Here is a 25040-nt window from a genome sequence, read left to right on the forward strand (position 1 = left end):
TCCAATTTTATATATCAATTCACTTTTTATTTTTTATACCAATTTGTTTTTATTTCTATGTCAGAAAAGATTATGTTCCCAATTGTGGACAAAGGCATGGTGTAAGTCATTTTTAACAGCTCTTGGTTTAGGTAATGGTGGTGGTCAAACCAAAAACCACAGTGTCATCTCAGTAGAATGCATTTAACCAAAAAATGTGTGTTTGGGTTTTTTTTTTCTTATTAGCAGTCTAAAGTAGTGTCAGGAGGGCACGTGGAGAGGTCCCTCTCCAGGCTGCGTCGCCAGTAAGGCGTGCGCTGTGCTACCAGTGCAAGTTTGGTGGATCCCATATCTGATACCAGAGCATTAGGAGTCAGGATTAAGAACAGCCTGTCCAGCTAACTATAGCACATGACAGAACGGGACGGCCACATTTATCAACCAATGGGGCTCCCCCATGCTGCAGGCCGGCCCCATCTTGGGAATATAATGATTTCCAAAAAAAGTCGAAGCGCTGTTTAAGGGACTTTGAACTTGCATTTTTTATGTGGATCCTAGAGGTCAAGTTTGGATTTGAATAGAAATGTCATTGACCTTCGGTTGCCGGTTTTAACTCTTACGAAAAAGTTATGTTGAATCTCTGTTTCAATATGGTAGAACCGAAGGAGGAAAGGGGCAAGGTAAATCATTTAACGGTTAATGGTCTATTCGATTGTAGCAATAGTACATCTAGCTAGCAACCTCTCTATCTATCTAACTATCTAGCTATCTATATACTTATATAATAACATATGCAGCCGTCCAGTGGAGGTTTTATTTGCTTTTTGAAGCTAGCAGATTGTTTAATTATAGGTTAAAGCCAAGTACGTGGCACTTAACTTTCTTACAAGTGCACTGGATTTTTTAAAAGCAAGCAAGAGGTGGGGACACAGGCATTTGGGAGCCCAGGAAAGAGAGACACTTCACTGATGACCTGAGCAGCTGAGGTGAGCTCGACCTTCTTCTCTGGTGCTGTGGTATTTTCGTAAGGGCTCAACTTTTTAAAAGCTCGGGCTGAAGGACATCCCTCTCGCGGAGCCCATATTGCACCAAAAATTCAATACCTTCGTGGCTGAATGACTAATCAAGCCTTTAACGTGCCCACATGTCCCAGTCCAAGGGTCGCCCCTCAGTTGTTTCATTAAAAGCATGAGCCCTGTTGAGGAGAGGGGAGTTTTCTTCATGGAGTTTTTCTTTCCTGGGCTTTCAGAGCACTTGGATGCCAGGGTAGCAGTGAGGTGTTTCAAATACATCCCCAACCGGACTTTCCTCCCTATGCCTTAAAGCGGGAGCTTTGTGTACATGCAGACGTAGTATAGAAATTTTTAAAGAGTGTCTTCTAGAGGCATGAGCTTCGAAGATGGGGTCCAGAGGGAGGGAGATTTTTACCTTGCAGAATCTCCGTGGGGCCAGGGCGCTCGAGGAATGAGCTAGAACATGTCGGTCGGGATCTAGAGACTTTCTGGGAAAAGCAGAGAGGGACCCCGAAACCCCAGGAGGGGGCCCGGGGACGTTTCGTGTGCCGTGAGGTCGGCCGTGGGCCGAGTCCCCGTTCCCACCGGTGACGCTGTCGTTCCTGCCTCCAGCGCATGGACATGGACCGGCGCAGGGAGGACGCTCGGAACCCGAAGCGGAAGCCGCGCCTCATGGAGGAGGACGAGCTGCCCTCCTGGATTATTAAGGACGACGCCGAAGTAGAGCGGCTCACGTGTGAGGAGGAGGAGGAGAAGATCTTCGGGAGGGGGTCTCGCCAGCGCCGGGACGTGGACTACAGCGACGCCCTCACCGAGAAGCAGTGGCTGAGGGTAGGTGTGGCTGCTTTCCCCTGGCCTGGCCTGGCCTGGCGGGCGCTCCTGTGGGCTCGAGCCGTCGGGAGCCCGGGGACGCGTGTCCAGGGAAAGCAGAAGCGGCTCTTGAACACGGGGAAGGTCGTTTGACGGTGGCGGTGGCCTCGTTGCGTTTCAAGGCAGGGCCTTGGAGAATGATGGGGAATGTCGCGCGCGAGCAGAACTGGCCACTGGCAACAGTGAGGCCCGCTCACGCTTCATGACCCCTCGCCTGCCCAGGCCTCAGGGTCGGATTTAGGATCAGAATGCGGAAGGGGGTCCGAGAGATCTTTTTAATTGTTCCCCCTCAATTTCCTGGTCTTGACTCGGAGTTTTACTTTTCCAAGGCCTGCGGAGAGAGTTTGGAGACAGTGTGGTTTCTAGCTGCGTGGTTCCTTCCTTGACCCAAGAAATTAGAGCTGGAAGGTGTCTTTGTAGGGTCTTGGTTTTAGGGACAAAGCAGTTATGGCCCAGAGAGGTTCAGTGACGACGCGGGGACGCACAGCTGGCTAGGAACAAGAATTTGCGAGTGCTGATGCATTCGCGTGCTCAGTTTTGGCTCATCCGGTCTGCCCATGGCAAGCACAGACGGGAGTCACTGAAGTTTGGGAATGTTATTCTGCAGTTTGGGGGTACACCCCCCCCTTTGGAAAATGTTGAGTTCTCATTTTGACTGGGGGAATGAAATCTCAGAGTGTGGCCTGGGGAGCGGAGGCATCTCTCGGTGACCCTAGGAGTGACGTGTGTGCATGCCGTGGCCGGTGGGACTCTCGCATTTGAAGGTTTTGCCCCACTTTTCCTCGCTGGGAGCAGACTTAGGACCTGTGTTGACAGCAGTCTGGGACCCTCGTCCCAGGCAGGACCGGTAAAGGCGCTCTGGAGATAGCTCCATCAGGTTGAAAACCAAACAAAACAGAAGCTGTTGTGAGGAAGGGGAATGCCGTTCTGAGCTTTGCGACACGTGGCTTTAGGACCCAGGACACAGGTAGGTAGGCGGGTAGAAAGGCAGGGGACGTGTTTCGAGATTGGTTATCCAAGGCCGACGGGTCTGGGCACCACTTGAGATGTGATGTACTGCGCTTGCTGTATGATGAGAGAGACGTGACCTGAATTTTGAAAAGCCTGAAAAAAAAGAGACGAAGAAAGCATCGCTCATATTTACGGCTGAACAATGGCATGTGAAATGCGGCTTCCTACGTGTGACTGTCTGACTGTCCTGTCCACACATCCCCGTGGCCTCAGAATGTTTTTTGTGGGATCCTTTTGTTTCCCTATTGTGAGGCTGTCGCGGTATCGTTAAGATTCGTTCTGTAATGGGAAGAGTTTGGTGTTTGTTTAATAATCATTTCTGAGCTCGGGAAAATTCTCCTCCTTTCTCTTTTATTCAAGCGATAAACTGAGTACCCGGAGTCCCATTATGACAGATGAGACAGCCCTCCAGGCCAACACGGAAAGTCGGTCTTTACGCACAGAATCTACAGATGTTACAAACAACATTACCTTATCTTTTAGGCAAGAATGTAGCTGAACTCACCCATTTTAAAATACTCTTTGGGCAACACTCTTAAGGAATAGAACATGGATCTTAGGGTTGCCTGGGTGGCTCAGTCGGTGAAGCGTCTGCCTTCGGCTCAGGTCATGATCCCAGGGTCCTGGGATCAAGCCCTGCATCAGGCTCCCTGATTAGCAGGAATCCTGCTTCTCCCTCCTTCATGCCTGATGCTTGTGTTCCCCCTCTCTTACTGTGTCTCTGTCTGTCAAATAAGTAAGTAAAATCTTAAAAAAAAAAAAGAAAGAAAAGAAAAGAAAAAGAAAAAAGAAAAATAACGTGGATCTTAGAAAGTTTTCAAGTGTAGAATGCCTCGTTTGCTCTCTTTTTCCTTCGGTGTCTATGACTAGTGAACAGCACAGTGCCCCGCACATGGTAGGGACCCAAGGAATGTTGGCAAAATGAAATTGTAACTTTTAAGAGGAAAGTGGACATTGACTCCTTTACCATAATGTTAGGATAGCATTTCCCTTTTCTGGTGGTCCGGTAGACCTTCTTTGACTTCTAACATACACATCTAAAAACAGAAAACTGGTTTGTTTTTCAAAATGACACCGTGAAATTCATGTTTATAATATGATATAATATATAATGTACATTATAATTTATATAAGTTATATTTTATATATTATATTATATTATGTCATACTCATGCTGAGCTGTCTTGTGAGATACAAAGTTACCCAGGAAGGACAGAAGTGTGCTCAGCACAGCTCTGTTGTAATCCATCTTTTTTGTGATCCGTTCTTTTGCAAACCGTCTGTCAGTATTTGGAAGGAACCGGTAACTCGCTGTCAGCTGCGACCCACAGTCCAGGAAGCTCGGCCCATGGCCTGAGCATTCAGAATAGATGCTTTACTGTCATTTGTTTTCTCATTCACCAGCTGCAGTCCTGTTCGGTATCAGCCTAGCAAGCTTTTTTTTATAATAACATTATATTCAAGGGGTTTTCACAAGCCCAGACGCGAAGAGATGTTCTCTCCTGGCGGATGACTGAGCGCGCTGAATGGACCCGGCCGACCCAGCCTTGAAAGGGAATATGGCAGAGACTGTTGTGGAAGAAATGCTGAGACGGGGCTAAAATAATTCTTCTTTCTCCTGGCAATGTTGTACAAAGCCTGCTTGGCAGAGGCCTCGGAGATGCGGGGACTCTCAGAGCTGGATGGCAGCCGAACGGAGCAGCTCCCCGCCCCGGGCTCACACCACGGTCTCCGCAGCCCCGGTGCCAGGAGACGGGCCGTCCCTCAAGGAAGCGCTCTGCCTTTTTGCCCACGTTCGGTGTGGGAGGCCCTCCCCCACCCTTTTCCTTCTGTTGAGCCTTTCTCATCCTTCAAGGCCCAGCCCCACCTCCACCTCACCGGTGGCGCCCTCACAAACCGTCCTGGAACGTTCTCTGAGCCCTCACGTGTCCGTGCTCGTTCTTGGGGCCCAGCTCACAACCACAACCCAGCTTCCTGGCGTTCTTGGTAGTTGCCCCCACGCCCGCTCTCCTCGTAGTGGGTGAGGTGGATCTGGTTGGAACTTAGGAATTTTGTGTGCAAAAAGTATGCGCCCACTGATTGCCACATTGAATTAGCAGCAGATTGAGGTGGAAGAGTGCGGCCTAGACTAATGCTCACGGTGGCAACGGCCGGACCTACACGTGTCCTACTCATGGGCCTATCGGAAAAAAACCGTAGAAATTTCTTCCTCACATCAAAGCCCAAGGTGGGTGTTTCTGGTTGTTGGTGGCCGGGGCGCTCCATGCGGCCATTCAAGAGCCCGGACTGAGGGAGCTTCCGCGGGCTTCTTCGTCTGCACCCCAGCAAGCGGGAAGTGGAGAGGACAGCACAGAGTGGCGGGCGTGGGGCTCGGATGGGCCGGGCCTGCCACGGCTCCGTACCCCCTCCGCTCATATTCCATGGGCTGTGGCTCGGCCATGCGGCCACACCAGCCATAAAGGAGACCGGAAGTGGGGTCTGGCCGCCAGCCCAGGAGAAGACGACTCTGGTGACTAGCTAGCCGTCTCTGCCTCATGAACGCTTAGGTTAAATTTAAGTGATGTGGCCACTTTCTTTGAACATTGTATTATGGTTTTATCACAAACAGGTTTTATTTTATAATCCTATTATGCTAAAAATTCCCACAGTGACCTTTAGACAATCTGTTTAGTTGGAAGACTTTGAAATTTTTCTGTATTCGTAATGTTGTTTTAAATGAGAAGGATCACAATTTCAAACAGCTCAATTTAAAAAAAAAAAAAAAAAAAGGTTTTTTAAAGTTATTCTGAAATCCCTGTTTTCCATGTTAGCCAATTCCCTGTTAGCCAATTTCAAGTTAATTGGGTAATCTTTTGGGGGGAATCAGGTCAACATTCATGAGTCCTAGGGGCTCTTGCCCTCCTCTCCTGGGGGCCACTGTCCTGGCTTCCTTCCCAGGTGGCATCTGGATAACGGTGGAAGCTGGTGTTTCCTGGTGGCCTGGGGGACCGGGAGCCCTGGTTCTCCCGCTGTCCTGTGGGTCTCTGCTGGGCTCCGCACAGGCCTACCCGTCTGTCCCATCCCTGGAGGTCTCGACGGGCGTCTGGTCCCATCTCGTTTCCTGGGAGATGTCCATGATTTGAGCTCTTCAGGTCTGGGGGCCGGGCTCGATCTCCGGTTGGCAGCTTTCTGGCAGTCGGAAGTCTCATGAAGACCCCCAAACCCCTGGTGCTGTCCTCATGCTCCCAGCTCTCTTGTGCCCTGCTTGAGACTCCGCAAAGTCTTGGCTGCTTTCTGCACACCGCGCTAGACCGTGCTGGAGAGTCCAGCCCTGTTTCTCAGCGAGGGCAGTCACCACCAGGGGGTTGTCAAGACTGAAGTTTCTAGAATCTGATGGCTGGGTGGGTGAGGAAGGTTTGTTGTTGTTGTTTTGGGTTGGTTTTTTTTTTTTTTTTAAGATTTTATATATATATTTATTAGAGAGAGAGAGAACATGGGGAGGGGTGGGGCAGAAGGAGAGGGAAACTCCTCATTGAGCTGGGAGCCCGATGCAGGCCTCATGGGACTCGATCCCAGGACTCCAGGATCATGATCTGAGCCAAAGGCAGACGCTTAACCCACTGAGCCACCCAGGCGCCCCAGTGAGAAAGCTTTTGAATACAAGCAAGATGAAAATGTTTAGTTTTTGCACATTGTATCTGCCCATATGAACATATCGTAAGGGACCGTCCCAGAGCCTTAGAAGGAGCATGTGAGGTAAGAGTCCTGAGGTTTGCATGTTATTAGCTTCACAGAATACCTATCTCTGGGTACCTTTAGGGTCTCATTCCTTTTGCTCCTTGCACCCAACCCTTTAAACACACCACTTTTGGACCCTCACGGGCAAGGCTTCCATTTCAACCCAATTTGGCTCACTACCCAGAGTTGGCACAGACGCCACAAGTTAACGGGCTCGGGCCCCAACAAGGCCATGCTTATTCCCCCCACCCGCTGCACTCTGGGGACCCCCCAGGCTACCTCCACTACCCGACTGACTGGCTGTTAAGTGCAGGGGTTCTCAGGAGCCCTTCAGGTTCAGTAATTTGCTGTGATAATGAATGGAACTCAGAAAAGCACTACTTGTGGCCACAGTTTTCTGACAGACCCAAGTCCGCACCAGCCAGTGAAGACAGGCGTAGGTAGGGTGAGGTATCAGAAGCAGACAAAGATCCCCTCCTGGCACATCAGTGAGTCTCCCCGCGCAGGAAGCTCCACTGACCTTCAGTGGCCAGTGTTTTTACCCAGGGCTCTTACTATGTAGGCACAAATGATGAAAATCATTTGCTGGGGAAAAATAAATAAAATGAAATGAAATAAAATAAAATCATCAGCTGGGTAATTAGACACCCCCCCCCCCCCCCCCCCCCCCCGCCATCCCAGGTCCGCCTGGCTCCACAGCCCAACCATGTCATCAAGCAGTTGGTCCTCCTGGTGATAGCCCCCGTCCTGAAGCCCTCTGGGGGGCCCTCTCTGGTCACCTCATTAGCATAACAGAGACACCACCACCACTCCGGAAATTCCAAGGGCTTTAGGAGCTCCGTGCCAGCACCCCAGGACAAAGGACAAATTCTTGATGATACAACAGGTGGCAATACCCTGGAGCCTGACCTCTTACCTCCCTCCCTCCTCACTCCCAACACAGAAGGCCCCCTGCCCTGCCTTCCTGTGACATATGCTGAGCAACTTCCCCTACACAACGTGGCCCGGCCAGAGGGGCCAACCCAGTGGCTTCCAGGGGTTCTCAGGATCCCTGTCCCCCAGGCACTGCTGTCGATCCCAAAGAGGCTTTGCAACTGGGGAGACGCCTCTCCCTCCACAAATCCTGATTTAGCCTGCTGTCTGATGGTGGGCTGCTCACAAATCCGTTTTTGGAAGGTGCTGGTATCATTCGTTTTTTTCTTTTTTTTTTCCTCTTGCATACCAACTTTATCCTAATCCTTCTGAAGGCAGTGGGTGGCTCCCCTGAACGGAGGATGGCGCCTTTAGAAAGCGTAAAAGAGAATATGAACGCGGTTTTAAAAATAGGGTCTCCATCAGCATTTCAGAGCTTTTCCCATGGTGGACCCAAGGCGATTACCGGGCTGCACCGCGGGCTGTGTGTGTGTGTGTGTGTGTGTGCGCGTGCTGGCGTGCGCATACACAATAGTTGGCTCATGTTGATAATTTCTTGGAAAAATATCTCTGTGTCTCCGTGTGAGAGCAGGCGTTCCATCAGCCTGAATTGGCAGACGTCTGATGAGCCCAGGGGGACAGGTTTTTCGGTTTAGCTCCAGCCATGCACGCTGTCTGTGATGTCTCCAGTATTGTCGTCATTATCAGGGGCAGGGGCTCCATAAAATCGGCGGGGGGGACGTGGATTACAAAGCTAAAATCTGAGCCGAGGGTGTATCCTGGAGTCTTTGCTTTTTCTCTTCTTCCTGTTCCTTTGGTCCTTCTGCCAACTTCAGAATCCTTCCCTCCCTTAAAACATTTAGTGACACCCCAGAATGTTTTTAATTGCCAAGTGAGTGATTTGTACCCTACAGCACTGGAAGATAATTGGAATGCAAACCAAATTATGTGCTCTGTGTAATATTTAATTACCAGCCGGACAGAAGGAACGAACTTTGAAGAGTACGCTTTTGTATCACAATGGATGTGAGCGTCTCGAAGCAGTAATTTGGCAGGTCCTTCTTACTCGCTGGTGCCTCTCTGTGTGGTCCTCCTGGATGAGGAGGAGGATGCTTTTTTAGGTATCCTGTAGAAGCTCCCAGTGTTGAAGGAAGTTATCTCTGTGTCTGCAGTGCCCTGTTGTTGCAGTTGGGCCCCAACCCAAGTTACAAGCAAGAGTGGGATAAGACTCGCTTCCTCCCATCTTCCAATCTAGGGATAGATGCAGCTGGTTTGCGACGATTTGGGATTTCGAGATGGCAGCCCAGAGAGGAAGGGCAGCCCAGAGAATGCCCTCTTTGTCCAGCCAAGTCATAGCCAAGCGCCCCATGATTTCTGTGCCCGAGTGGGGACCTCTCCTGGTCCTGTCTTCTGACCACTCAGAGGATTTGGGGGGATTCTCCTTCCCACAGCTTGAAGTGGGGGAAACAGTAAGAGAGTCTTAAACCATACAGTAGTGGGGGTAATCAGTGAGTAAAATGCAACACTTCTCAAGGAAATTTACCTGGGAGGTGTCTTATAAAGCTACCTAACACCAGGGTGCTGAAAACAGGGTAAGATCCCCTGGCTGGCTTTCCGTCACCAGCGGCCCGTGTCAAAAACTATCGGGGAGGGGCAGAGAAATCCAAGAACTGGAAAAAGTACCAAGAAAGTTTAAAGAAGTTGGAATTTCAAACACAGTATTTGAAATTCTGTTGACATACACAAGGAGAAAGAGCGAACTGTCTTGTCACCCATCGGAAGAGGATTTTTCCTCTCGAGAGAAATTTCTAGAAATCTCTGAAACAGTATAGTGTCTCCTGTGTTTGGTCTGGATTCAGTACAATCCAACCTGAAATCACAGACGGGGGCTGGAAACTCCTCACTGTAATCCCAGTTGAGAGCACCTGTGATTCTGTGAAATGTCCCTTTTCTCCTAAAATATCTTAGGCTGACAAGACTTTATGTGTGTTCATTTTTGTTTTTTTGGGATTCTTTATCAAAAGTATAATGTGCAGAATGCTTTTAACATTTTGTTGCTTTTGTTTTGTCGCTTTAAATAATCTTTCTTTGCTTTTCCTGTAAGACATAAACATGGGGTTTTTTTGTTTTTATTTTTTTGTTGTTTTGTTTGTTTTTTAATCAAATGGCATTTTCCAGCTTTTAAAATTGGGTCATCTGATATACCGGGGCAAAATTTCTAGCAAGCTGCATTTCCGTTTTTATACACAAGGGAGAGCTAAGGACCTAGAAAATAGATTTGGATTTTGCCAAATTCCTGTTCTTTGTACTTTAGGAAGGAAGTACTGAAATGACTAGTGGCAAGCGTTTGAGCTGCGTGGGGAAATGCTTGACACTAGTAAACGAATTTTGGTAACTTTTCTACAGTTTTTATTTTATGCTCAAATCCAAATCCCGGCTAGATTGTTTTCACAGCCCTTGGACCTTAATGTGCTCCCTTTTGTCAGAATTCAGTAGGGTAAGTTCGGTAGAAGAGATAGTCCTCTGAGGGCCAACTAAACTAAATACTAAAGGTTGAGAAGCAGGAGAGACTTGTTTTGCTCAGTTTTTGAAACTGTGATGCTTGGAATTTCTGGTTTCAAGTTCTATCTTTTGAAATAGGGATTCAGGTCAGAAAGGTAACTCAGTCATGGAAAGGAACCATGGGAAATTGGATCGGGCTTACAGATATTTACAAGCCCGAGTAAGTTCGCCTTATCTTTATGTGGAGCCAACTCCTGCGGAGAAATTGATGGTTTCAGAAATATGTCTGCTTTTTTTGAAATCAAGATTTGGTTCCTGTCCCGTATTTTTTTTTTTTTTTTTTTTTTTTACTTTTGTTTTCTTTAATCAGTAAGGCTGCAGGAAGAAAATCTTCTTTGTTTATCCTTAGCAGATAAAAAAAGTATATATACTTAAGGCATATGATGTGACGTTGTGATACAGGTACACATTCTGCAATGAGGTCGTTCATGGTGGAGGTGGGGAAAGGTGCTGGTCGGGAAGTTAGAGGCAAGGCAGGATGATTTTACCACCCCTGTGTCCACATCTGGGACTTTGGTGATCGTGTACCTGGATAGCTTAGGATCATGGTCCAAAACGGAAGTCTTGGAATCTGATGACCCAGGGTTCACATCCCAGCTCTGTCTAATTATAATTAGCCTGTGAGTCTGGGTTCTAACTATAACTAGTAGCTTTTGCCATAAAATGGGGGAGGCGGGGGACAATAGCATGTACTTGGTAGAGTTTTCTGAGATTTAAATGTCTTAACGCTTAACCTGGCTCACATAAGAAGGGTTCCAAAAACAAATTGCCTATCACAAAAAAGAATTAAATTATGTCAGAATAAACCTGATAAGTAATAGTAAAAGAGGAAAAAAAAAAAAAAAAACCCAAACCATTTCCGTTGTCTTGTCCATATGTCTTGAATATAGGGTTTGGGGCGACCGGGGAAAGGGAAAGGAGAAGTTAAAGAGGTTCCTTTCCCCGCTCATTAATGGACTTAAAGAGGAGGATATGTGAGCTTCCTGAATAGGTGGTGGGTGGGCCTCTTCTCCTCAAGCCCCCGCAAGCTCTGCACACTCAGCTGTGAGCTCTCTGTCCTGCCGGGTTTTCTACTTAACCCTCCATGTCTGCAGAAGAGCATGGGGGCCATCTGTCGGGAACGGGGCCGTGGGTCCTGGCCCTGCCACCTGCTGAGGATGGGCCCTGGGCCTCCTGGGTTGAGTGAGCTGTATTACCTTGGACTCGCAGGGTCCCTTCCACAACCTCTAAAACCATGTGAAGCCGCCTGGACTTTCACTTTGTGCTCTGGTTTTAGGAATGATCACGCTCTGGTTGGGTGATGGACATTGGGGAGAGTGTGTGCTATGGTGAGTGCTGTGAAGTGTGTAAGCCTGATGATCCACAGACCTGTACCCCTGGGGCTAATAATACATATGTTAACAAAAATAATTTTTAAAAAAACCGATCCTTCTGCTTTCCTACTGGCAGGGCCGTGCACAGAGGCTGCTTAAAAGCAGATTCAATGTGACACCCATTTCTCCAACATGGAGGAGGCTGAGCCTCCAGTCCATGCCCGGACCAGGAAATAAGGTGTTAATTGTCAAGTCTCCGTTCCTTACCGGCAGAGCGGTGCCCGCCTTATTAGTGCAATTAAGAGCCAGATTGGAGAGACGCTATTAGAGATAATAGTGCACACTTAGCCACCTTAAAGAGCTTGTCGAGAGCCGGTCTCCAAGTGTACACAGATGGGAATTAATAGAGATTAAAATAGATTGTGAGATGCTCTGACTTGTACAGCTTGAACTGTTCAAGACACGAGCAGAGTTTAAGCGATGTAGATCCTACTTTGTTAGGGTTAGTGTCCTGCTTCTGGGGACCCTGCTTAGGATTTTCCCCTCCCCCACAGGAGGGAGGGGCAGCTCCCCCCATGCCCTCCATAAGAGGAAGGCAAGTTCACCTGCTTGGGAGATCCAAGCCTCTGATGGCCGCCCCTGTGCCCCTGGCCCCCACTGGAGGGGAACTACAGCACGTCCCGTACCTTTGAGTAAAGAAAAGGTGATGCAGGTTGTTAGGTGCTGAGGCCTGTGGAATGTGTTGATTCCTGGCTTTGCGGGATGGCTTTTCCTCTTAGTTCACGGCCATTCCGTGGCTACCCTGAGAGGTCAGAGGGTCTACCTGCCAAAGCAGACACCAGCTCCCTGTCACGCCCTACCCACTACGCCCCCTCCTCTTCCCAGCCATGCCCCCATCCACGCCCCCTACCCCTTCATATCCCCCCCTCGCCACGGCCTCCTATTGCAAGTGCAGTTAAGCCCAAACACTTTAGGGCGCCCAGGGGGCTCGGTTAAGCATCTGCTGTCTCCTTGTCCTAGTGGTCTCTTTCCGGAGAGATCCCTCCTGACCACAGCAGCTGAAGTCGCCAGGCCCGGCCAGTGTCTGTCACGTGACTTAAGCCAGTTTAAGTTTAAGCCCTGCCATTGTGCAAAGGCGAGCTCCTTGTCTCCTTCCCGAGTATGAGGCTCCAAGAAAGCCAGTGCCCTTGCCTGCCTGGTGCACTAGCACAGGCCGTCATGAGAGCGCCCCGCACACAGTAGGCACCTTATGAATACCATGACTAAGTGAGCATACCCGCCGGAAATGCAGGCTTGCAGGAGATGTGGCTGCAGTCTGTGTCCTTTAGGCAGAGTGAGTGGATCCTGTGCTCTTTGACTCATGAGGGTCAAGGTAGACATTGTTGGCATTCTTCCCTTTCGATGCCAGTGATCTGCGACTTCTCGGAAAGAGTGCTTCCTTAAAAGAATTCAGAAGGCATGCGGTTCTGACAGAAGGGCTCGTGAGCTTCTCAAGAATTTGCAGGCGCTGTTCTCATTTCAGAGCCCGGTGATGAAGATCACTTAAATTTGCACCCAAAAGTACAATCGCCACTTTCCTGGGGCAGCCTTGCTCTGCCTTGCAAACGGCCGTAGATTTCACAACTGCCCACCAGTTCCGACCTTTTCTTTCTTTCTTTCTTGGCAAAACCCAGAGTAATACACCCAGTCTAACTCCAAATTAAAAGACAAAAAGAAAGCGCTACAATAACTGGGGTTTCATGTTTAGTTTCAGACAAGAACATACCCAAGAGAGCATGTTGTTTTAAGCAGAAGGCCTTTGACTTTTATATTTTCTTAGGGTTTCTTTCTTATTTTTTATTAGAGAATGTTGGATTGTCAGAATTCATGAAAAAAAAAATTGTAGATGGGACCATGAAACTCCGCTCTAGGCAAAGCTTTTTCTGCCACTCCTCCTGACCTACAATATTTAAGATCGTGGTGCTCAGCGTCCTTCGTAGAAAGCATATTCCTAATGCAGGATGCCGTTTTCTAAAATAGCCTTCCCTTGGACCTTGTGTAGAGTATTTTCTAAAGATGTCCTACAGATTATTTAAAAGGATATCTTCAGAACTTTATCGAGGTTGTCAGTGGATCTATTCCTCTCTTCCATGTTGCCTTTGATGACTTAGTGGGAGGAAGGCGGGCTCAGGCACCAGGATCTCGGAGGTCTGTTTCCAGATCTGTCGTCATTTTGCTACGTGACATGTTGGATAGGTCATTTCACCTCCCTGAGAGGGATGAGGGTGAGGAAGAGTACATGGTCCCGTCTTTCCTGCCCTGCCCGTCGTTGACTTTGCCTTTGGTGACCCTGGAGAGAACTCTGGATTTACCCTGGTCTGGTTCCAGCTCTGAGACTTGGCCCTAAAACTTGGAGGCGCATAGGTGAGAGACTTGTTCCTTGTCCTTGGGAAGGCTTTGTTTTGAAAATGAGGGTTTGACACAGGGTCCTGTAGCGTGTTGGTGGCCTCAGGACACGGTCCAGCATTTGGGACGATCTGCTTGTTGGCCGCATTCAGAGAGTTGAACCGCGTCCATGTGCTGATGGGACATGATGGATGGGAAACCAGTGTGGTGGTGGCCACGACGGACACACCTGCCTGTCATATGGAGTTCCCTTCCCCACACAGGTAGCTGGGGACTTCTGCCATTCTATGCAGAATGAGACCAAGAATCTTCTAGCACTTTGACGTCAAGAAGAAACGACCCAACCCCTTCATTTTTTTTGAGTCCCCTGCAACTACCAAACAGCATGCCTAACAGGTGCCAAAGGGACCCATTTTGTCTGTGGACACATAACAAGTCCTCCCTCCCACCCAAATTATCAAGACCGAATCCATTTGCGTTCATATTAATTTTTTTTAAAAATCAGTACACCAGTGTCAAGGGATACTACTGGAAGGCAGAGGAAGGTACTTGGAGTCCAGCAGACCTCAGTGTCAACCCCGCAGGGGATTCCCTGTCATCAATACAGATTCTGCAAGAGAAGTAATAAACGCAGTTTAGGGTTTCACTCGCCATTTTATCTTGTTACACGAATCTGATGATTGTTTTCTTAGTTGTTATCTTTCTGCATTTTTTATAACCCGCACCCAAAAACCCTTGGAGCTTTGCTTTTTTTTTTTTTTTTTCTTTAATGCAAAGTTGAAAATAGCTTTTTGGGAGGCATCTTTCCTCATTGTAAAAGCGTAACAAGAAGTACAGAAGAGCGAGGGAAAGAACACAGAATCACCTGTGATCTCCCTGACCTTCACGTCCCCGGGTTGGAAGAGTAGCCAAGGCAAACATGGCCAGGGGTTATTTCAGTGCCATTACGTCCAGAATTATTTTTAACCTGTTACGAGGCTGAGCTCTTTTGTAGCCATTTCAATAAATCCCAGCCGGCGATATCCATCAAGCCCCAGCCTGCCGTTAGTAATATTTGCATGTCCTTCCATTTGGTTTAAAAACAGCCTATTTTACAGGGTGCCCTGTGCCAAACAACTGACTTTTTTTTTTTTTTTTGGAAAGCCATTAAGGGATATGTGGGGGCATGCCATCCCACACTGGGATAGCGATTTTTGCTGCTCCATAAACAGAGTATTCAAGTCTCTACTTCAGATTTCACAGGCTGTTCCCTCCTCTTGCTTTTACCTCTCCGTGTCATATAGCTGGTGCTTTTTTTTTTTAAACCTACAAAATGGGCTCCCATAACTCCCCTTTGCAAGACCGATGTGTTTTCTTTTCTCTGGGGTATAATTTTTTTTTAATTAATTTATTTATTTTCAGCATAACAGTATTCATTATTTTTGCACCACACCCAGTGCTTCGTGCAATCCGTGCCCTCTGTAATAGCCACCACCTGGTACCCCAACCTCCCACCCCCCCTTCAAAACCCTCAGATTGTTTTTCAGAGTCCATAGTTTCTCATGGTTCACCTCCCCTTCCAATTTCCCCCAACTCCCTTCTCCTCTCTAACTCGCCGTGTCCTCCATGCTATTTGTTATGCTCCACAAATAAGTGAAACCATATGATAATTGACTCTCTCTGCTTGACTTTCTCTGGGATATAATTGATGTAAAAATACTGTCTCCTTTTTAGTTGCCAGGTCTGAATTCTTCACCCAAATGCCTTCCGCTGGAATTTTCAGGACTTTCGGTTCCTCCGCCGTCCTCTCCCTCTCTGTTCCAGACAGTGCCAGCCTGGGACCTCTCAATCTCTGTCTCGATTTCATCCCCTTACGTATTCAGAATCGCTATTATCTTGCCCATTTTACAGACGAGGAACTAAGCCTCACAGGCAAGGAGCTGGTCTTACTACACAGCAGGTAGATTTGTTGGATGAATGCTGAACCTTCAGTTACTTTATCGCCCTGTAGATTTTGAAAATGCCTATCAGGGCAGGTCTGCGGGACTGTGGGGTTTTGGCAAAAGACAAATCCTGTCCGGATTGGCAGCCCCTTTGCCCACTAGCTGACCCCTTCCTGGCATATGAATTCCAGCTGCTTCTTGACAAGGTTGCAGGAGCTCAGGACAGATGGGCGACAGGTGAGTCTCTTGATGACTCTGGGCGCACTTACATCTAGAGAAACTGAAGACAGCCCTTTAGGTGGAATCAGTGTTAACACGCGCTTCGCAAAGGTGACTCGCCCCGCCAGTCCTCAAGAGGGCGCTCCTTGCGGCCTCCATCTTCCCAGCGGTGGGACTCTCTATCCCGTCTTGTTTGTCTTGTTCTCCGTTCCCCGGGGGGTCCGAGCCCCTCCCCCTCCTCGCAGGCTCCGCTGGGCTTGCGCACGTGCCCCTGCCTTTTCACCAAGGGAGGGGCTGTATTGGGTGTTCCTCCAGGTTAGGGCGTTCTTTTTGCCGGCGAGGCTGAGTATCTTGTTTCGGCCGCTTTACTCCCAGAGCCGGAGCAAGACACAGGGTGGTATAATAACCAATTAAAATAAAGGCGGCTTAGGGACCCCTGGCTGAGCCCAGTCTGAAGAGCGTGTGACTCTCGATCTCAGAGTCGTGAGTTCGAGCCCCACTTCGGGTTCAGAGATTACTTAAAATAAGTAAATAAAATTTAAAAATAAGATAGTGGCAGTTTATAGAGGGAGTTTGGAACAGGGTGAATAGAAGCCAAAAGTACTTATTCTGCCCCATTTGTCTGGCTTCTTTTAGTTCACCATATTAATAGCTTTACAATGTGCTTCCTTGATAAGGCCTGCTACTTTGAGAAAGCGGAAGAAAAAAGAGCAAAGATTTAATTTTCTTGCAACAAGATTTTTGGGCCCTGCTGGTGAGTAAGGCATCAATCTAAATGCCTTTACATTTTGATTAAGGGGACTTTTTTTTTTTTTTAATTCCCAAAGAGATGTCAGAGTGATAGGAGATTTGGGTATATTTTGAGAGAAGAACAAAAGTCATACAAAGCAAAATTAAATCAACAGTGAACAAAAGTACGTGTGATATATTGTAAAAAGTACAAGGGAAGGGGGAGGTCCTGTAGGATTTTATGAAGGAAGGGACATTTTAGCTGTTTCTTTGAGCAAGGAGCCTGATTTGTGGAGGACGGGGCTCAGAAGGAGAATTCCAGGCTCTGCGCCACACTGAGGTGTGGAAATGTGTGGCTCCTCCCTCTGTGACCTTGTGTGTTAGAAGCACAGTGTTTTTATAGGGGTTTTTATAGGGATAGGAGTAGAGGAGAAAGATTAAGGTAGGGCCCTCCCTGGAGGCTATACTCTAGGCTTTACTTTGTTCCATAGAAAGACCATAGGGTCTGAAGTGTAAGAACAAATGTGCGTTCCTCCTTCTAAGCAGAAAGAAGATAACCGCTGGCTTTGTAAAGGATGAATTAGGGCCCAGGAGAGAGGGCAAGAAAAACCCATAGGGAGGCCATTATAGCTGACCCTGCCTGTGCGAGAGGAGAATGAACAGAAGGGAATGAACTATTTCAGAGGTAAAGCCCGCAGTGACGGGCAGGCCTGCCTGACTGTAAGGAGGGAAAGTCATGATTTAAAGGTTTTTTTTTTTTTTTTTTTTTTTTTAAAGTCTGGATAACTGGGGGGAAATGATGCTGCTGCCCTTTGATGAGACAGAGAGATCCAGGGAGAAATATTTGCTCTTCTGGGAGAAAAGCGTTGACTTTGAGCTGAGCCATTTGAGGGGATATTGGAAATCACAACTAGTAACTCCAAAGCCAGTCCAGGCTGCAGAGAGAAGGTTTGAAGCCATGTGCATTGAAGTCACAGGGAGGCCAGGGGAAATCTGGATCTCCAGGGGACCCTACTTCTTGTAAGGACCTGTCACCAGTGGCAAGGGTCTGTTCAGAAAGCACCCACCACCCTGCGGGTCGAGGGGTCTGTGTCCAGGTTGCTCAGCAGAAGGAATTCTGCCAGGGACCCCGCGGTAGAAGTGGGGAGGCCAAAGCCTTCCCAAAATAATGTCATATCTCCCCCCCCACACCCCCCAGAGAGAGGTTTTGAAGTTCTCCAGCAGCCCGTCCTCCAAGGGCTATTAAGAGACATCTCAGCACCTGCCGTTCTAGGCACCAGGTGTGTCAGTGATGTCCACTGCGGGCCTGGGCCAGCTGGCCACATTTCACCACATGTTGACTATCTCAAGCAGGAGAAAAGAGACAAAGGCCAAAAATAAAACCTGGGGAATCTGCGTTTAAGGAGAGAAAAAGGTAGTGAGAAAAGCTGGGGAAACCCAAGACTGTAGCATTATAGGGAGAGATTTTTAAATAAGGAGCAGTGGAGAAGGAAATAAAGACCAGACTAACAGGGGGATTTGGAAGCTTTGTGCAACTTTTGGAAAATCTCCGTGTCCTGTCCTGGGTGCTAATGGGTTTTCCCCTGTGCCCAGGAAGTAGAGTTGTTCGTTCAGGCAACTCCAGAGGTTGGCAAGTGAGCAACGAGAAGGCAGAGGGAAGACACAGCAAGTTCAATGCTAGAGTTTATGATTTTGTTCTTGAAGATGAACACAGAAAGATCTAGAACAGAGATGCTTGAATTCACAGCTGGTGTTCAGTAACCAGGTAGAGAGCCACGAGCAGTTTTCCCAGGGGACCCTGTCTAAAAGTTCAGTTTGTATTCGACGGTATTTGTACTACCTAGCTTTTCTTCCCTAAGGTCTGCGCTAGCTGCACAGGGGAACAGAGAGAAATCAGGCATGGCCTTGGTAAGGACACGATCAGAGTGCTAGGTTACGGCTGGGCAAGACCCTGAGCAGGGAACGAGCTGGTGATTGATGCTCGGCACAAGGTGCACAGGTGCAAGGGATTGGGAAAGGTGCTCCAGGTGCGAAGTGTGAGAGGAATCTCGGAGGGGGAGGATAAATATGGCGCAGTAGGGTCGGGTCCCGCTTCTGCTCCTGTTCCGTGCGGGGTGTTCACGGGCCAGGAGGTAATGGCCAGCCGGGTTGGGTAAGATCAGACTGGGGAGACTCGGAGTTGGCGTCCTGAGGATCGCCCTGCAACTTGAGTTGGGCAGTGACCCGATGAAAGAGAGATTGAAGATCTGGCCAATGAGACGTAGCCCACAACTGCTTAGGGAAAAATCAGAATCCACCTGTTGAGATCTTCCTGCCGGGGAGAGAAGGCTGAATGACAAGAAAGAACAAGGTAGTGTGACTTTCCTTTTGACTCCCACTCTGAAAAGAAGCCTTCTTAACTGAAATAATCATAATCCACAGCAGGTCGGTCACTGAAAATATTAAGCTGAGAAAATGCCGCCTAAAGTAGACAGAACCTTTAATAGAAAACAAAATGTGTTATTTGCCACATTTTTACTTAAGGCTAAAGTTGACTCTTGGAGTCCGCCGACTAGTCTTCTTTGCATAAGTAGCCCTATTATGTTTCACTTAGGATTTCCAGTTTTGGCCTTCTTAGAATCTTTATTTTATTTTATTTTATTTTATTGGAAGTTAGCTTTACTGAGGTATGAGTAATGAGGTTCGGAGTCGTCTCCAGCACGCGTTCTGAAAGCATCCCCAGCCTAGTTCATGATCACCGCCGTCACCCGCGTGAGACCCTCCTCTCGGTCCTTACGGGCTCGCCGAGGGCAGACTGTCCCCCACGTGAAGAGAGTCAGCGGCGCTTCCGTCTGTGTCGTGAGCCACTCGCCTCTTACGGAGTCTTCACCGTCTTCCCTGTTCTTTGAAATCCCGTGTCTTTTCACAGTCGCGCTTCATTTTACGTAATCTCCAGTTGCGTTACGTAGTTCCGAGAACAGCGTAACTGTCATCTCCGTCTTTGGGAACACAACTGATTCTTGGCCTACACCTCAGGTGGAGCGAGCAGCGGGTCCTCTCGGTGGGCAGGGCCTTACGTGGAGGCTTTTTCCCTCCTTCAGATCTAATGACTGAGACCTGTGCATCCCCTTAAATTCCCTTTCTCTGTGCTCTGTTCTTAGAATGCGATGAGGAGAGATTTTCTGCAGTAAATGTCCCTGCTAGGTAGAGCCAGGCCCTGTGTGCATCCACACTGGGCACGTCGCTGGCCACGTTTCAGGTGACCCAGTCTCCCGATGTTGCCTCTTCTGCTCCCCAGCACAGCCCATACACCTACACCAGCCGTCACTTCCCAGCAAAACCCTGGCTTGCACCCCAGGAGGCCCTGGGAGCCGTGCAAAGCCAGAGGAGTGCTAAGCATGTTTGTTAGTAAAACCTGGTCTGTCTTAACCTCTGTTCTCGTTTCTTTGTGCTTTAAAATTACAGACTTGTTGCAAGGTTTATTGCATGACAGATTGTGTTAGAACACCTAGAGCTTGTAGCTCCTCAGGGCTCAAAATTCATTTTAGAATTTTTAGCTTTACTGGCCCGGCGTGATTTGGCCCGGCGTGAAGCAGAGGAGGAGAGTCCCCCCGACAAACAGCTTTACGTGTATTTAGAAGTGCTGCGTAGACGTACCTTGAGCAGGTCTAAATCTGAAATTAGGACTGCATGGGCCCCAGTTGATTCTCAAGTTGAACTTGGCCTGGGCGCTCCTCTGCTGACGCTCTAGTGGTCTCTTTGCATGTGCGTGTGTGTGCGTGTGCACGCTTACATGTGGATGCAGGTGTGTACCCGCATGGGTCTAGTCCGTCACAGGTCCGTGTCTGTGCACACGGGCTTCCAGCCTCCCTGGCTAGAACCAGCGACTTTCTTTGTTCCTTTCATTCAGTTTCCGCGCCCACACCCGTGGGACTCCCTCTTCCATGCTTGTTGTCCAAGTTCCTAAAAGAAGTGAACTAATTTGTGGGCTTGTCTGCTAACGCTGAGATCCTCTTGCCAGGCCCCGCACAAGCCTGGAGACAGGCCACCCTGAACACAGGGCGCGGGTCCCGCTTCCACCGGGCGAGACCAGCCGTGGGAGAGGCCGCCCAACTCAGAGCTCTGAAGCCCGGGTCCGGGCAGGACAGTTTCCCTTAGCTTCTAGGACATCGTGAGACACAGCAGTCGCTGTCCCGTACTCACACGGATGTTCGGTTTCTTGGAGGCAGTCCTCAGGCAGCGTCCTTGCCGAATACACCCATTTCCCTGATAGAGACCATGACGGACTTAAAAAACCTCAGTCCCCAATCAGAAATTTCAGTGACTATATAAATCGGTCTGCAAAGGCTGCAGGAACAAAATACCACAAACGGGGTGGCTTACAGAACAGAGACGGACTTCCTCGTGGATCTGGAGGCCGGAGTTCAAGAAGGTGTCCACAGGGCTGGTGTCTGCTGTAGCCTTCCTCAGCGCACAGCTGCCACCCGCTTCTCCCGTGTCTTCCCGTGGCCTTCCCTGTGTGTTCCAGTCTCCTCCTGGTAAGAGGAGGGCTCACCTGAAGGCCCTCTTTCTACCTTAATTACCTCCCAAAGAGCCCTATCTCCAGACACAGCCCCATTCCGAGGCACACCCAGGGTTAGGACCGCCCGTATGAGTTCGGGAGGGGACGCGGAACAGCATGATACCGTGTCACCGTATCAAGTACAGACTTTGCTGCTGGCCGTTTAGCCTGTGCTGTGTCCGAGAACAGGTGCGTGTCATGATCCAAGACCGTTCCCATCCCTTCTTGCAGAGTGTGTTGGTGACCGGTCACGGAGTAGCTGTGGCTCAGTCCAAGGACTGTCCATGAAGCATGGGGTTGTGGTGCCTCCTTGACGCCCGGTGACAGACCCACACGACCTTCCCACTGAGTAGATGATCAGGAGCGGCAATTGGCCCCCAAAGGTGAAAGTGAGGCGGAAAAAGGAAAACAGGACAGAAAGTGAAACTCGAGGTGGCTAGAGGGTTTGGAAATGTGGCACCAGGCGTGAAGCCAGGAGTCCTGCAGGAAATTCTGCCGTAGACCATATCAGAAGGGGCGCCTGGGTGGCTCAGCTGGTTAAGCGTCCAACTCTTGGTTTTGGCTCAGGTCATGATCTTGGGGTTGTGAGGTCAAGCCCAGCGTCGGGCTCGGCTCTGGTGCGTAGAGCCTGCGGGGGATTCTCTCTCTCCCTCTTCCTTTACCCCACCCACTGCTCATGCTCTCTTAAAAAACCATTGGCAAAAGTTGATGACCATTAAAAAAAACAAAACAAAAACCAAGCTCAAGTCCTCTCCGTGTATTTTAATTGAAACTGAACTGGAGCATTTAGTTTGAGTTGAACACGTGTGTGTGTGTGTGTGTGTGTGTGTGTAAATCCCAGTCCCCTTGGCTGGTGTTCAGGCCAGACTGTTGCAGCGAATGTGTGCGTTGAAAGAGAATGGTGATGACAAGGACAGAGGAGAAGAACCTCTTCTGCCGGGAAGGGCTGGTTGCATGGTTTCAGGAGCCAAAATCCATGTGACCTAAGTGGGCCAGTGGTGCCTTCCCGGGCAGACGAGGGCACTGCTGTGAAGTGTGTCCTCAGGTTCCAGGGATGACTTCGGGCAGCAGGCTCCCCTGATCATTCCAGTATTGACAGCTGGGGAGACGGGTTTTTCCTGGAAGTCCCTTCTGTGGAGAACGGAAGGAAACTGTGAGGTCGTAGAGAGCGGTGTGGAAGGATCTGGATTCTCATCGGGAGGAACTTCTATTGAAGACGAGTTTAGCGAGGTGAATGAGGAAAAGCGCTTAAAGAAAGGCATGCAGAGATCAGCCAACCCCTCCCCATCAAGGGGCTCATCTGAGATACTCCGGGACATCGGAAGGGCAGAGGGTAAAATGTTGGGAGCTGATCCTTGGCAATTAGCCAAGGCCCAGGAATGAGGCTTCTTCTGTATCCTAGATTATTTAATGAGTGGAAGAGGGCAGATGGAGTCCAAAACTGATAAGGTGGGTTTGTTTTTTGTTTTTTGTTTTTTGTTTTTTGTACCCCAGAAACAAAACCAAAAAACCTCTTACTGGTCTTTTCTAAATGTTTTAAGTCCGTGTGCTAAATAGGTATTCATGCTACTGTGTTTTACATTTTCTTCTGCATAATGAGAGTTCTAAATTTTTCAACGGGCATTTGCAAGGGGCAGGGGATAATCATCGTTTCCTGATTGTCAGGCTGGCTTTTTGCGGTTTCACCTTGCACGGTCATCTTTGTGGTCCCACACTGCCGTGCAAAGCAAGAACTGCACGTGTGTGCGTGTGTGTGCGCGTGTGCCATCTTATTAAGATGTAACCTGTTGTGTCTTCAGACGGATTATTCATCTAAGCCTAGCCAGCATAATTAGACTTTACCTGATGGTTCCCGGTCTTCATTCGTGCTATAAAGTAGCAAATACCGTGGCTAAGGGTGTGCGGCTTATGCAGCAAACTTCAGAGCTGAAATCCTGGCTTAGATGCTCACCTGGGCCTGATCTGGGAGCCTCCGCTTCCTCCCCTGTAACCCGACAAGAGTAACAGTACCTGCCTCCTGGTGTTGGTGCAAGGTTAACTGAGCAAATGTGTGTGTAGCTCGGAGTGCCTGGCGACTGTGGAAATGCGTGGGTAGGGGATGCTGCTGGTGATGGTGATTGGTCGTAGGGACAGCGGAAACGTTCCCCATGCCAGCTATCTTCAGACGGACTGAAACCGAGACCCTTTCTTCTATGGGATGGCCTCGGGCTGCAGTGCTGTAATTCCTTGCTTCGTGCTATTTACTCTTCTCCTCTCTTAATTTGTCAATTACTGGTCTTTGCCTCCACCTCAAGCAGAACAAGCAGAACAAGCCTCCCTCTTATTTGGGATTTGATGCTTTTCACCTATGGGGTGGGGTGGGGGGGGTCAGAGCTCTGAGAATGTGTCTTGTGTAGAAGCCCTCAAGGATCCCCGTGTCCCAGGCAAGCCCCGAAGAGAACCATTTCCTTGGCTCGAGGTTCCTTGGCTCGAGGGCCTCCAGAGGAGGTGGTACTCCGTCATTGTCCATCACCTATCTCAAAAACATCATGTTCGTCTTTGTAAGCATTGAAATTACGCTGCAATCTGTTACCTTCTTTTGGCATTTCCTTTCTTTTTATATTTTAATATACTGAGAACCCTGAAGTACAAGGTGACCCAGGCCTCCCTGAGAAGCCCCATTTGGGGGATGAGTGGGTTGTGAGTGACAGTCACTGACACCTGGTCTCGGGATAAGAAAGCAGAACTGCGTTTCTTCTCATTCTCCATCGTTTGTCCAAGTCTCTTGCTGGTTCACAAATTCTCTCCGGTTCTTTATTCCACCCAAGGGAGCTGGAGCGTCGCAGGTGCCTGATTTGTGAGAACAGAGGTGTCCATGCCTCGCGTTTGTAACGTGGCAGGGTCTAGGGGGCTGGATGTTTCTGGGGCTGCCTTCTACAAAATCTGAAACTCATGCTCTGAACAGAGTCCCGGGCTCAGTACTCCCCAAAACGTACCCTGTGGGCTCTTGGTTGATCCTGTGGCTGAAATAAGTTTTATACTTCTGTCCTTATTTTTTCCCCCTCTTCCCACCCCAGAATTGCTCTTTACCTGAACTACGGTTCTAATTTGCCTTGTCTCAGTTGTATAAGCTCACCCCTTTCCCTTCTTCCAGAGCTTCCTTGGCTAGCCATGAGGGGCAAGAGAGCACCTCGGTTTGTTTTTGCAAAAGTGATCTGAAGTCGTCGAGGAAGAGACAGAAAAGCTCACTGTACTGTGGTTTATGGGGGCTCTAGGCGCTTGCCCTTCACGGCCAGTGCTGTCCGTTTCAGTGGCCAACTCCCAGGTGCCTGGCATGAGGAAAGTAAGAAATAAGGGTCCCCCGAATAGGTTATCAGTTGATTGCACCACAGTGGCGGGGGGGGGACCCTATGCTTTAAAAACAAAATAAAACAAAAAAACCTTTTAGATCAACTCCTCTCTCTCTCTCTCTCTCTCTTTTTTTGGTGGAGGATGTGGGTATCGATCCCACTACCTCTCTGCTCTTTCTTTCACTATCTGAGGCATTTATTAACAAAACTCTAAAGTCTGTGAATCAATAGGGCCCTCTATGCAGGTATTTTCATGCATCCTGGGTATTACCTTAATAACCTTTGAATGGATAAGGATTTTTGGAAAGGGCTCCTGGTCCCTGACGAGGGCAAGACGGAACGTGCTAGCTGTTGAAAATGCTGGAAGGTCTGAGGCTGGAAGGAAAGCTAGCAAGATTTCCCCCGGTCTTGTGCACCGGTGTGTTGAGGTGGTAGGAACACGTAGGAACCTGTCGATGGGTTTGTTTGTTTCTTAAATATTTACAGAGCTGGGTTCCACCACCCCCACCCCAACCCCGTGACTTTTCTTGTTTCAGTTG

General features: G+C 48.9%; 1 protein-coding gene across 9 annotated transcripts in view; it reads left to right on the forward strand.

Moving 5' to 3' along the window:
- Positions 1–25040, forward strand: part of SMARCA2 (SWI/SNF related, matrix associated, actin dependent regulator of chromatin, subfamily a, member 2) — a 179562-nt gene that overhangs the window by 102566 nt on the left and 51956 nt on the right. For 8 of the 9 annotated variants that reach the window (XM_032308334.1, XM_032308342.1, XM_032308339.1 and 5 more), the window contains exon 27: positions 1605–1823. In XM_032308334.1, the coding sequence (XP_032164225.1) occupies positions 1605–1823 (219 nt within the window). Of the gene's footprint in view, positions 1–1604; positions 1824–3233; positions 3502–25040 lie in introns of those variants that run through there. The other variant, XM_032308343.1, reaches the window with a different exon arrangement.

This window comes from Mustela erminea, chromosome 12, assembly GCF_009829155.1.
Source record: "Mustela erminea isolate mMusErm1 chromosome 12, mMusErm1.Pri, whole genome shotgun sequence".
In the NCBI taxonomy this organism is placed as follows: domain Eukaryota; kingdom Metazoa; phylum Chordata; class Mammalia; order Carnivora; family Mustelidae; genus Mustela; species Mustela erminea.